The sequence below is a fragment of the Cyphomyrmex costatus genome, unplaced genomic scaffold, assembly GCF_001594065.2.
Source record: "Cyphomyrmex costatus isolate MS0001 unplaced genomic scaffold, Ccosl1.0 scaffold23, whole genome shotgun sequence".
Lineage (NCBI taxonomy): Eukaryota > Metazoa > Arthropoda > Insecta > Hymenoptera > Formicidae > Cyphomyrmex > Cyphomyrmex costatus.
Genome location: NW_017276368.1, coordinates 35,842 through 51,026, shown reverse-complemented (window position 1 = coordinate 51,026; position 15,185 = coordinate 35,842). Strand labels below are relative to the sequence as shown.

Here is a 15,185-nt window from a genome sequence, read left to right as displayed (position 1 = left end):
ATATATATATATATATATGAATTAAGCAGGTCCCGTCAAATATTCTTAATTTATATTCTCCTGCAAAATATTAGAGATTCGTATTTTAATATTGCAAATTTATATTCTATTTTATTGTAACAAAAATACTCAATAATTGGTAAATGTCAGAATAGGTCGAAGCTTTCTCTAAAAGGTATTTTAAATTTTTAAACGCCCTTTTAAATTTTCAACTTGTTGTGCAGATATATTTTCTTCTGAAATTCCAGAGAACGTTTTTTTTTATATTTTCTTATTCATTGTCTAGACTAGAGTCTAAACCTTAGACCGTCACATTTCGATTCTACGAATTTGTCGCTTCGTTTTTATTTTTATGCCATGTTGCACGAAAATGCACTTGCCGATTAAGTTTGACAAGTACGAGAGGCGTACGTCATTCATTAACGACGCTCGGCGTACGCGTAATGGTGAACGCCGGTTCCAGCGGGTGGTGATGACGATGAAAACCGGCTCCAACGGCCACCACACACTGCCGAGGGCGCGTGCGCTCATTATACCCCCGGTGCAAACTCACGGGGGTTGTTTAAGGCGCGAATTCTCGCAGGACAGAGAGCAGTCGTCGAGCCAGCCTCCAGGAGGCACGTTCGCGTGATTGGAATCGTACTCTTTCGTCAAAAGGTGACTGAAACTCGACGTATCTCAGGACTTGTGATTCAGGACTGCTCCTTGTTAACCTTGACCCCGCCTGGCTGGGCGACACACCTGGTTCGATAACGTACGCAGCAACGAAAAGGGATTCCTCTGACTGTTCCATAGACTGTCTCTAGACTTGACTTACAACTGGAGCAAAGAGCTACTGCATTTCGTGATTCAAAAATGATATCGATGAATGAAGTAACCGATATTGTGAATGACATATTGGGAGGTCATACATCCATTAAAGATTAAATGACAGAAGGCCCTATTTAAGGATTCCTTAATTACGGCTCAGTAGAGAAGCAAAAATGTCGCTCGTCGTTATCCTGAAGAATATTCAAGGTCTTAAGTGCAAGGGCGAGAAGGTTGCAAAGGTTGACTTTCGAGGTAATGTTAGCATATAACTTAAAATTTATTAAATCACTGACATTCACAGAAAATAGTTCTTTTTATGAAAGCGATTTGCTCAACTCAATTTTTCTCATAAGCAAGAAAATTTTTCTAAATAAATAGCTATTTATTTAAAACGAAAAAAAGCAATTTGTCATCTGCAAAATTATCTTCAATAAAATGTTCGTTTTTTGAAAAATCAACAAAAAATCTGATACTTTTTAAGCGTTTACAAATTAATAATCATTTAACATGTTATCAGGTTTTATTTGTTTTTAATCTTAATATATATTTATATTTATTTAATATTGTTTTGTCTCTTTAATGCTTTTAATTGTTTTTATTCTTTTGTCATTATATTTATACGATTTAGTATTTTTCTTTTTTGAAGAAAAAGAAATTATTAGAGAACGCGTACAGGGCTGTGTTCTATTTTAATTATACATAATTGTTTTTGATGCATGATATTCGATACATAATTACCTCTGGTGTATAACTACTTGGATCCCTATTATCTGAATATTATCGATATTGTCAACTCATTACTATGCATATTAGTATAATATGCACATGTTTGTCACGTGCTTGGATGCGTATATCTGCGCGTACACATCCTTTATTAACGTTTACATAATATTTCTAGCGATTAACTGTATCGCAGATGTGTATCCTTGTTAAGAGATAATTGTCGGACCACCGAGCGACGCGACGCTTCGGGTTAATTTCCCTAATTTTCGAGTTAACGGGGTGTAGTCGTATGCTATATGCGTCAATGACTTTCCAATAATCGATGAACGTGAATTAATCAAAATTTTTCGATGATAACGTTGACAATGGCATAGTTACAAGAGACGCACGATCCTCTCTGCGCGCAATTTTAAAAGTTCGCTTTTTTATTTCCATATTGCAAAAAATCTAAAAATAAAATAACAAATGTAACATTAAAAAAATCATAATACGCATTACGTGTCGCTAATCCTTTCGTGATTTCAAAAATATAAATGGTGCGTTTTTTTATTCATACTGTTTTATTTATATGAATACTGGTATTAAATGCTTACTGCTGGAAATAAACATTTTGTAACAGGAAGAGTCGAATGTGATACGAACAAGAATAAAGTATAAATTGTGTTACACCTTTATTGCACTTATTTCAAATATATTTCTAACTTATCGCAAATCTCTTTTTAAAATAAAAATTACTTTTAACATCATACTTACTGTTATCATTATGCACAGCAATACTTCTCTCGCATGGTAATGATTCTGACGTAATTAATGGAATTGAACGAAAATTTAATTAATACGAGACGTTCGGATAATTAACGTGTTTCCAGAAATGTTTGTCGGATGTCTACGTCAGACGCAAATAACACGAAGCTCGTTTCAGTATGCACTTTCTCAGATTTTCTTGGGAGTTTCTGTATTTCTCAGATATTTTTAAGACAGCTTTCTTCAATTTTTTGATTTGCTATTACTTCTTGTGATCTTATTGCCGTGAGGCTGCTTGTATAGCTAGGAAAGATTCAGACGCAGCAACGAGAAACGCATGCCCTAGAGCCTAAGTTTAGTCTATAGGGGGAGCGTATAACATTTCATTTAATCATACCTGCCCCAGTTTGTGTGAACGTGCCGTATCGAAACCCGGCAAACGATCTTTAACTGCGGTGCGCGTCGGTAGCAAAAAAACTAACGATGTCCAGCATCCATTACAGCATACATGTAATTATGTGAAATGAGAAATTAGAGAGGTTGCATGCGATATGAAATCGTTCGAGTTTCGCATAATCTACTGTAATACAAAGTTCCTTGCAATACGGTCATAATACCCGCCTAGCCTCTGCAGCGGATTATCAATATCTGTTAGCATTATTATTCATCGAAAGCATCTACTGTTGGAATTATGACATTGATCGCAACATAAATTACAATTAATCCGATGTTAAATGCGGACAGTGGAGAATTTAACAAGGAATGTGCGAAGTTTGAAATCTCCGAAATTTGAAATCTGGGTCTTTCTGTCTAAGGATCTGCAAATAAACATTCTTGTACCATTGTAATAATTAATTCTATATTTTTAGAACTCATAATTAATCAAAGAAATATTCAAATAATAAAATAGTGAGAATCTTTCTTCCATCATTTAATTATGAATAATTCTGGGAATTACAAATAAAATATCAGAATATGTTCCCGACTTTTAAGTAACGTAAATGCGTTACAAAAAAAATGCTTTAATTTAAAAATATACATATTTTTTAAATTACTAACTTGGAAAAAATAACATTAGTTTTCTGTTTAATGAAATTTAACGGATATCGAATAATAGATATCGGGTTCGAATTACTTTCATTTTCTTCGTGATCATCTATTGTATAGTAAAAACTTCGTATTACATAGAAATGAAAATATATAAAAAAAAATCATTTAATATATAATATGTTTCAATATTTTTATTATAAAATAACGTTTTGGGTTATTAATATCTAAATGAGAAATTTATTTTATACAAAAAATAAAAGTATTTAAATATATTTAAAAGTATTTATGTATTTTAATATATATTATTAGAATTAATAATTATAACACGCTCTCAAAATCGAAAACACACATAATGTAAATGCACATTACACTCTTTGGCAAAACCACTAATATTATGAAATTGACATGTTAATAGAATTCATAAATACCGTATTATATTACGTAGCATTATATATATAATATTATAACAGAGATAAAGTCAGAGAGAGAGAGAGAGAGAGAGAGAGAGAGATATTAAACTTGACCAAATAATAGTAAACAGATTTGACATATGAATGATTTTGCTTTGACGTAATAAGCTAACTGCAGAAATAACAATTTATCTCAAATATTGGCCATCCAAATTTATCTTACTTTTTTGTGTTACGTGTCCGCAAATTGTAAATGACTTCTTTCTAATTCTCCTAAACTCGTGAATATTTTGCATGTAATGTATAGAGAAAATATAAATATTTTATGTAAACGAAAAACTAATCAATTCACTACCGATTATTTCGTGATGATAAATAATATAATAAATACGATGAAATTGTATGCTTTTGCACAATTACCTATATAAATTAAAATTATAATTAATAATAATTACTTGATTATTACAAAGAAAGATAATTTGCATTTCTATTGTATTGTTAAAATAATACTAGCGAATAATGGTAGATTCTTCAAACTTTCTGCATGCATTGTGCAGTCGTAACTGACACCGATTATATTAAAGAACAATTCACCGTAACAATGTTGATGTATGAGCAGCGTTTTGTGTTGAGATCTTTTATAAATTTACATAGCAATCGAGCGCGTTTATGACGTTATTGTCAGAATAGACATCGATCGTTCGGGCGGCTAAAGTGCCCACTACTAAGCAATTTGCAAATATCCTCGAGAGCAAATCGATAGCTGCATTCGTTATGCAAACAGAACGCAATATTAATGCATTCGCAGCCAGATCGCCTCGTTTCTTGGGAATGTTGTACAGCTATTTCTGTATAATATTTATCTACTATTCTCACGCAAAGGTAGCGTCTGACATTGTAATTATTCAGATTGTTGATATGGCAAGGTATTTACAATTCCTTTTGATTAAAATCACGAATAGTACTGATGGCTGATGGGGGTGAATTCGTGTGTGCGTTAGTGCAATAATATTTATGTAACAATACAAACATTGCGCTCTAATTATCACGAATATGTACGCATTATGTATGTTACGCCTACAATGTAAGACAAGAAAATTAGACAATGTATTTTGTTAACTTTAAATAAATATACAACACAATTTTTATAATTATTTATTAACGACTATGTTTTTATATTTTTACAATAGTTATTAGTTTTATTAAATTGCATATTTTCTATGGAATTTACATAATAACCTCACCACTGACGTGTTATTACTATATGTGTATTATTTAAATAATATATAGTATTACTTAACTAATTTTATCTTTATGTAACAATAAATTAATTGTTTTATAAAATATAAGATAAAATTAAGAAAAAAATTAATATTTTCATTATTTTTTCCCTCTCTCTCTTTTTCAATTGTTACTAAAATTTTAATAATTCTATTTTTATCTTCTTTTTTCTTAAATTCTTCAAAAATATTAATTGAGATATTATGGAAAAAATGTGAAAATAGAGAAATTGCCACGTGTATTTGTCTGATTTCATTGAGTGATTTCATTAACGAACAAACGCTCTTTCTTCGATTGCACATGGACCGCGCATGGCTAATCATATAAAATACCTTATATATTATTCAAAACTTTCTATCTCTGTGCTTTTCATTGGTAAAACTAGATAACAATTTTGTTATTTTGTTAGTTAAACTTTGCCTCAAATAAAGCACACTGCTCGCAACCAGTATTTTGCCTACGGTAAACAGATTGATGATAATCGCGGGGTTTTTACTAGATAAATAACTTGTTATAAATGAAATAATCAGATATATGTTCTTCTAATATTGTATTATGGAAATGTAAAACAAAGTATGATGATGTATGTAATCTATAATATCTAATATATTATTCTATCTATACAAACTAAATTATTATTATTGTTTTAATATAAGTATTTGTCGACTAGTTCGCAATTAAACTGTGAATACAACTAGGATACAATTAGAATCACTCAAAGCTGGCCTACTTTTTCCTCCTATCTAATAGAAGCATCTAGAAATCGCATGCAATTTCGTTTTAAAACGAATAAATAATTAACGAGCATAAAAAGATTGTACGATATTTCTTCTTTTCAATATAGGATTGCATGCTTTATTTAGAATAATAATGGCCAGTTATCGTTACTGCATCTTTTTGGAATACATATAAGGCTCATAAAAAGTAAATTGTTTTTATGATATTATCCTTAACAGTCTTTGGATGTATCGCAATGATTTAATTGTATTGTACAGGTATCTAGTACTTCGAGAATTCTACAGAAGCAAAATAGCAGTAAGATATTTACTGTTGTTCAGGAATAAAGGCACTTTGTATTCTAGCTACAGATATCTACCTAAAGATATCTCTATTCCATAATGTTTCGAAACTAAAACTTGATACCCTCTTTTTCGCTTTATAAATTTGCAGTAGCGTTTCTGACGTAAAGCTGCAAAATGTAATTTTAATTTGCCCCAAAGTGCCTTTATTAACCGGCGAACTTGTGAACAGCTTTCGAATTTAAAATGGAAGCTGACGTAATCACGCACGATAAGTTAGTATTCCCTAGAGTTAAAAAAACGCAAGTGTAAGATTATTCATATATCAAATTTGCTTATTTTTAATATATAAAAATATTATTAATTTACGTTACTCTAATTATATGTAAAATAATTATTTAAAAAAATTATTTTTATATTAAAGAATATTATTAAAACTAAGCTTGAATATATTAATAATACTTATATGTCTACATAATTTTTTTTATTTAATACATGTACCTGTACTTTAACTTTATTTTTATTTTCTTATGCTTTTTGTTTAGTTATTTAATTTTCAGATAATGTTTTATATTATCATCTCAAGGATACATCCAAAGCTATTAATATATAATTACTTTATTACATTAAATGCTATATAATTACAGTACATATTAAAGGTTTCTTTTATGCACATAGTAATAAAACTCATGAATTAAAATATATAAATTATTTAACATATTTTTTCTTATCTGTTGCAGAAGTATCGCATTATTCATCGATACTCGAGGAGAGTGGAGATGTTATTGAGATTGAGCAGGTAAAGTTTCTCCTTTTTTTAATAAAATGCTTGTACTTTTATACAACACGAACATTAGATCTACAATAAGTTTAGCAAAATCTCAAGAATATGTTTTCATATACCATATAATAGTTTTGCGTTTCAATAGAACGTAAGCGCTGTTAACAAGGACGCGTTTAATAAGAGGATTATGTTGAGTTTTTCGCAAACTATTGGATCTACAAACTTGATCCAATTTTACTGGAGAGCTTCCTTGTTATCTCCGCTTTGGGCAAATCCGTTTTATGTATAAGGAGAAATCATAAACTTCAAAAATTGAAGAGCAAATTTAACTTCCAAACATACTTTTAAATATAAGATTTTTTGTCTCTTCCATTGTTTGTATATAATTAAAGAATTATATATATTTTTTAAAATTTATTAAATATATTTGACAAATATTAATTAAAAAAGAAATAAGAACATTCTTTAAAATATGATCCAGGGTGCGCCGGGCATTATGAATCACAAAGATTGGTTTATGTAAGAAATAACAGTGGCAAAAAAGAATTTTAATTACTGATATACATTCTTAGCATATCTCACTGAATACATTAAAATATAATTATAACCAGTAACTCTAATTAATAGAATAAAAAATACATAAATATAATAAAACTATATTGATTAGTAAATAGATAGATTACAAACTTACTGGAATAAATTAAATTTATTACTTAAGTCTATAAACTATCCTACTAGTGCATGCATTATAATATTTTATTTTACTTTGTTTCATTTTTCATGAGTATTTAATGGATCCATGATGCTTTGATTACTTTTGTAAAAAACGATAAAAGGTAATCTAAGATATAAGATAGATGGATACTTGTAATGTATAATACATATGTAAAATAAGAAAAAATAAAGATATATAGGAAATTGCTCTTATCCAATACGTGCACCTTCTGTTATAAAACTATCTAATATTAAAATGTATCTGAATGGTTAAAAAATTAATTTTGCATCACAAAAATTATTAACGACATGTATTTTTGAGGCAACGAAATTTAATCATTGCCATCTGGAGATATAAAGTAAGTGAAATAATACATATTATTAGCTCTTATTAGAATATGATCTTATTCCAAAAGATCTGTTTTTAAATATTTTACTAATTTTAAGATAAAGCTTACACTACATCAGACAGAGATATTAATTTAATTACTATTATATTGCATTTACTGAAAACATCTTAAGAATATTCTCGTTAGGCTTCCAAAAAGTAATTAAATATTTATATACTTTCTCTATTAAATATTTTTTATTAATATACGGTGGTACGCATCGTTAGAATGGCCTTTCGGATAGAATATTATTGGTTGCAGTATTGAATTATCAAAGTGTTGATGTCTCCTGTTATATGGCATATAATTGTGAAGCGTTAGAGCAGTAACTATGCGTGTCATTTAGAAAATAACGATTCAGTCACGCCCCCTAAATTACAAACGCATTAAATCATTAGACGCCACTAAACATTTTAACCATTCAGGAAAGTACTTGAAAACATATACAAGAAGATTCGTTTCAACTTAAATTTTGACTAAATGATATTTATTTAATAAGTACTATTGTTATTCAATAAATACTCTATTGTGCTGATTAATAAAAAAAAGTTTCCTTAGAATTGTATAATAAAATATAATCTAATGCTCTACTATACACTCTAAATATTATTATTCCTAAATGAATAAATAACAAGGGTGACGGTAACGATACAAATCAAATGCAATCTTAAGGTGATGACGTGACCAAGCATATCTCCAAGCTCGATAAGATTTGCAAAAGGTAAATAATAAGATTGGTTTCCAGCGGTTGTAATTGCTACTTCTGTTAATCTTAGAAAGTTATATTTTGTAAATTGAAGAGAATCTCAATGAGACTCTTATCAAAACTTTCTCTGAGTTTCCCAATTTGCATTGCAAATTAGCTTTGAAGTTGTACAATGGTAACCTGTGAGATTTTCATACCATATAGTCTGGTAGAAAATGTCAGATTTGTTAGAGAACTCATGATGAACGCAGGAGTGTAGCATGTTGATTATCCTTTTCCTCAAAATACAAAATGCGACTTCAATATTGTATGCACGTAGTCGACTGCTATTACAATGTAGCGAACCATTCAACTTTATGTCACGACTGAAGTAAAGCTACGCGATAGTAAAATCGATCCCACATATTCGCCATATATGACAACTGTGAAAAATGCAGTGAATATTTAGGATCGGAAAACTTTTTACGCATCGAACATTGCATATCGTTACATTTCATCAAACGATTGCCTCAAAATACTTCACGAATGTATTTAGCTGGGAAACGTAACCACGTAACAAATGATGACAATCCATACAATTCAATACCATTGTTTTCCATAACAACTTCAATGGTTTACATGGCAAATGTTTACATGACAATGCTTTCCGTGACAAATTTAATCGGTTTACGAGAAAATATGAGTACCGATGTTTCATTGTTTGCAGTAGCTCGTTTGCAATAAGCTTGCGAATGCACAACGGTAAAGTAACACTTTGTCTTCTGTCTTCTCAGGAAATAAAAATTTCAACGTACATCTTCAAGATGTATGTGATATACGAAATGTGAAGGGCAAGCTTCGATATTTTCAGCGGGCATATTACGTATGTGGAATGTTGTAAATTCTGCACCGGAAGTATAAAATATTGACCTAGTTCATCGTGTTTGACGATTGTATGAAGATGAGGAAGCTACTTAATCGAAAGTTCATTTTAATGACATCGATGTGAACCAATCCATTACGATACTCTCGCATTAGAGAAGCTTATCTGACAGCAAGTTGTCTGACCGTGGACGATGTATCGTTCCTCGTAAACACGATCTAGGAAGGAAATAAACGCTTCGCAATATCCTGATAAGCTGAACAATGGAAACGCGATGTAACTAATGAACACATAAAATTTGCATAAATGGTAGAAGGATTATATCTATAAATTCGAGGATCGCGATTTTATAATGCTTTCAACATAATTAAGAACTCAATATATTTTCATAAAACTGAAAAGGTTTTGATAAAACATATGCAAATTGAAACGAATTGTGCAAAAAATTCATGCCTCCGATATGAAATATTATATGTATTGATTTTTGGGATTAGTCTTTAAACTTTCATGTTCTCTCCTAATGAATGAAACGTAAATTATTAAATAATAGTTATTGTTGTAGCAAAGAAAAGAGAGTATTATTAATATTTTTCCATTTTAATTAAAAATCCTCTTTTCCTATTCTCATAAAAATTAAAATAAGTCCGTGAAAGAAATTATAGAAAAAAATATAAAGAATGCTAATTCAGATTTAAATATGAGTAGTTAAAAATTTACCTCGTAAGCAAATTTTTAAGAAAAAAAATCTTCTCTCAAATTCATCGATCTTCTAGATCTACAGTATTAAACACAAAACACGAATGACTTTCTGTGAAAAATAGGAGAAGAATTTTGTGAAATTAAATTCCTAGTCTTTCAATCCATGAAATCGTTCGGCTTTTTTCGCGTTTTACCGTTTCTGTTGTTAGCACGTGGCATATATATTGGCAAACGTGGAGCACAAAGAAAAGTATAATACTATTTTTTTTATTAAATTCTGATGTTTGAGCTCTGAAAAATAAAAGCTATTCCCGAATCTGGAATTTAACAGCAATAAAATAATTTTTTAATATTCCACAAAATTACGTTGAGGTATTTCTCTGATTTCTTAAAGAATTTCTAACTTAATCTTTACCGACTATTTTTAAACCCTATCGATTCTGTTTAATTCATCTGTTTCTTCGTAGAAGAGATGGCAAATATGAAATTGGAACAACTGCACGATGATGAGCGTAGCTTTATTAAAACTTACGAAGAGAGAAAAGTGTTTCTTATGCGTAAATAATAAATTGTCTTTTATCGTACTGAAGGTCTTCGCTTATAGAAGCTTTTTCAATATCGGCTCTTCTTTAAGTATCGCGTGGTTTCTTCAAAGGCATCTGTGCATTATTTATTGATTTTATATTTTTATTCATATGTGTATCCAATCTCGAGTGCTATTTTTTTATGTGTTTCTTCTTTATATGCATACGAGTCGAATGCGGGCAGACACACGATAGCGATATTAGGAATCGCCTCGTGCTTACAAGAACGTATAATCAATTTGCGAGAATATTAAGAAAAGAATAATATTTTCCTTCAATATTCTCTTGTTCAAGAGAATCTTTCTACATTCTACAAAAAAATTAAAAAAGAATTAATATCCCCATTTTATAAAAACATAGATTTTGTTAAAGATAGGACTAATTTAGACGTATAGTTAAACTTTGTTCTATACTTCTTTTTCGATTCATATTAAAATAAAACGTGAAACTTTCTAAAAAATATATAAAATATTTTATTATATGTAGATATATATTAAACTTTCCGTTGTTCTCAAAATTATGATAATAGAGCTTTTCGTTAATTAATTAATTAATTAATATTAAAAAATATGTATTTTGAGATTCCACATCAAGATATATATTAAGATTCTTTTTAAATATTATTCTTTAATTTTATTACTTTACTGGATGATTTTAAAAAGAGTTATCTGATTAGTAAAAAAGAGATTGGAGAAAGAAAGAAGTAAAAAATTTAAAGTTTCCACTCATTTCTGATTTTGAATGTGAAAGATTTAATTTCATAAAACAAAGTCATTACATTTTCTGTTGATTTTACAGAGCCCTTTAATTTATTTAAAATTTTTTATCGTGTAAAATGTGACAAAACGTGCATTCTGAATAATTCATTCTCCGTTTTCAGAGTTTTACGTGGAATTTAGGAAGACCAGTGGACGAAGCAGAAGTGCTGCAACTGGCAGTTGTATCGCGCGGAGTCCTGAGAAACGAAAAAGTTGCGGCGAGATACGGACTGGTGTTACAAACAGTAGTGCGTGAAGGGAGAATCCTGGTCTCAGATTCTCTGGTTGACCTCAATAACAAACCGCTTTCGGTACGTTTCAATATCGAAGAGAATAGCGCTGAATACGTAATCACCATGCACAATAGGATGTGTTTCGAGTAATACATTGTAATTGTTGCGTGACTCAAATCGTATGTTTGCTATTACCTGCAAAATACTATTATTTTATAGTATTTTGCAGGTAAAATTTATAAATGTATCTTTTCTCGACTTTTTGATATTTTCACTTGTCGATAATAATTTTATATAATGTACATATATTTGTTTCATATATATTATAAATATATTTACAATTACATTATCAATTTTTTTCGAGAATTTGCTAAATGGTAAACAGCTTCAAAGGACGAACATATAATAAATTCTCTTTAAAATAACGAAATGGACATCATTGTTAAGTGACTTAGAACTTATAGGCTATACGTTCTTGTGTGAAAAAGAGAAATTAAAATGCGAATAATTTGCAATTCAAATACTGAGAAAGAAAAATAAGAAAAAACCCTTCTCCCTCTTTCTCTCTCTTTTAAAGGCCCCGCATGTATTTCATTCGTTAAGGTAACAGCAAACCTAATTTACTCAAGATAGCAATTTAAATTTTGTTTCTTGTCTCCAAGCAACTATATTAATTGTTTTTCGTCTCGGGAACATTTCCGCATGAAAAGTACTTATGTACGTGACTGACGTTTGTACCATATAACTTTGTACCATATAACAGCAGATGTATTCAGTGTCAGTGTACATCTGGGGAAGCATTATTCTAAATGCATTTCTTTCTCTCTCTCTCTCTCTCTCTCTCTCTCTCTCTAGCCATTTCTTTTCTCTTAAAGAAATAAACAGATACATCATAAATATATAAAATTATAATTCTATTAAATAATTGTACAAACATTTTGATAAAAATTAATTTTGCAATTTTTTTAATTTTAAAATTTAGAATTGTATATCATATTTCGAGATCTCCCTCTTCATATTTTCATATTAATATTAATTAATTAAAAGACTTGGAAACATTATTATTATAATATGTGTATCACTAATGATTATAATTTTCAACCAACAATAAAATTTATTATATATATGAAAATTTTTGCAAAACAGCATATTTTCATCATAGTTACTGGAAAATGTGAAATTTTGTATTAGTTATAGCTTTTCAAGCTTACTTTTGAGTCACATTTAACGAGTATTGTTCTTGCGTGTAATTATTCAGAATTGAATAAGGTTGTGGAGGCGAAAATGACATTGTAAATTCAAAACGAATAAATTGTTACTAACTATGCATTGTTAACAAAGTTTAAATTATCTTCTATTTTACATCTCCATATTTTTTCCTTTATCAATACTGTGATATTTTAGCTGGACAATCATTGTAATTAAATACCAAAGTTTCTATATCTCGCAAATCAATATCTCTCAAGCGTTTAAATATATCCATGATTGCAAACGCCTCTCAGCAAAATATATACATTGCAATCTATAAAATACATTAACTTCTTTTTATAAATTATACCGTGTCAATTTTAGCTATTACCATAGAAAGTGCATTAAAATAGAAGAACAAAGTTTACGTGCGACCTTCTAGCAAACCTTCAATAATTTAAATAAAGATTACATTTTCCTGAATTGTTTCAAAGATATTTTAATATGAATTTGAATGCTGTTGAATAAAATAAAATATTGTATTTTATTATAGGAAGCAAATAAAAATTTGCAATTCAATACAAATTTCGATATTCCACATTTCTGACGCATACCATAAGTTTTGAAACTTCATCTTTACAAAGTCATGAAAAAGTATTACAATAAAATATTCGCAACTAAAATCTTCTTTTATTATTTTTTTAAACATTATCATTTTTCACAAATAAAAAATATTAAATATATACGTTTTATCACATACAGTGTTTCTATTTTCTGATAGCAAATATAAATCTATTTTTTGTTATACATGTTATGCATATTAAGTTACGTTTTTTAAATGGTCCTGATATCGGAAATTGTGCTAAATATATTTTTAAACGTGTACACTTTCCTCTTAGGTTACTCTAATTTATGTTGTAACATTATTCTAGTTGTCATCGCTACGTGGCGAGCTTGCACGACACAAAAAAACAAATTTCGTGCATGGTATTTCTTATGCGCACCAATTATCTAAACTTTTATCGATTGATTCTTCTAATGCGGTACTATTCACATGTGTAGGCGGTGGTGTGCTTCGAAATTCGATACAATCCCCCGGATGGAAGTTGCAGCTCATACGCGGTATCGGAAATAATGGAGGACGAGCAACAAATGTTGATCGACATCGAGCAGAATATCGCAAACCTCGAGAAGAGTCTCGAGCAAGCCAATAGTAGTTCAACCGCTGGGAAAAGAAGAGGATCTTGGCATACTCCTGAGAAAACATCGAAAAGAAGTTTCTTACCAAGGGGTACCTCTCTGTCAACTGGTGAAAAGTCGCCCGACACTCGAAAACGGTAAGTAACACCGATTGTTCTTTAAGCAAAATAATATATATGCATTATTACAATATATAATTTAACTAAAAAAGAAATTTATATACATATATATATAAATTTCTTTTTTAGTTAAATTATTTATATATATGTACAATAAACAATCAAGGGTGTACTATCTACTATTTATATACATTATAAATGAAGAATGATTTTTTACCATCTTGTATAGAACAAATTTACAAAAAATTGAATAGGGGAAATAAGGTTGCAGTTGTAGAATAGGAAAAAGAATACATATATCACCAACTAATATCGTATAGTAGACGACATGCGTTGATTACACACATTTTTCGTTACGAAAAAAGTTCAATCATATATTATTTTAAAGCTATATTCAACCTCCAAACTAAACCAAAGTTATAAAATTAATACAAATATATTTTCTTTCTCTCTCTTTTCAAAATTACTACTATTTCATAACTTTTTTCCTTCTCCAGTTTTTTTTTGTAAATTAGTTTTATATGTACATATAAACTTTTACCTAGGTGTAGCATGATTATAATATTACTCTATATTTGCAAAACTAAAATGCAGCTTTTACGACAATACATAATAAACACTAATGAACAGTTATGTTAATTATGATATAATGTTATTATCATATTATTATTAAGTAGATTATAAAAAAGTAATTTTGACAGTTGTTCTTAGAATGCAGCTCTAATCGTATAAAATATCGTGGTACTCCACAACCTCTCTATTTTATAACTACCTTCTTTCTTTTAACTAAATTGTGTTGGAAATATAAACATAATTATAATGACGAGATACGGTTGCGTCATTCCGACTAAATTACATCAAAATATATTACACGAGAGTACATCGCCAAGGGGACTAACGCTAACTACATAT

General features: G+C 29.4%; 1 protein-coding gene across 1 annotated transcript in view; it reads left to right on the top strand.

Annotated features, from left to right (window-relative positions):
- Positions 1 to 983: 983 nt before the first annotated feature.
- Positions 984 to 15,185, top strand: part of LOC108773993 (otoferlin) — a 40,231-nt gene continuing 26,029 nt past the window's right edge. The window contains exons 1-4 of the mRNA XM_018539988.1: positions 984 to 1,062; positions 6,778 to 6,836; positions 11,656 to 11,844; positions 14,017 to 14,291. Of these exons, the coding sequence (XP_018395490.1) occupies positions 984 to 1,062; positions 6,778 to 6,836; positions 11,656 to 11,844; positions 14,017 to 14,291 (602 nt within the window). The remainder of the gene's footprint in view (positions 1,063 to 6,777; positions 6,837 to 11,655; positions 11,845 to 14,016; positions 14,292 to 15,185) is intronic.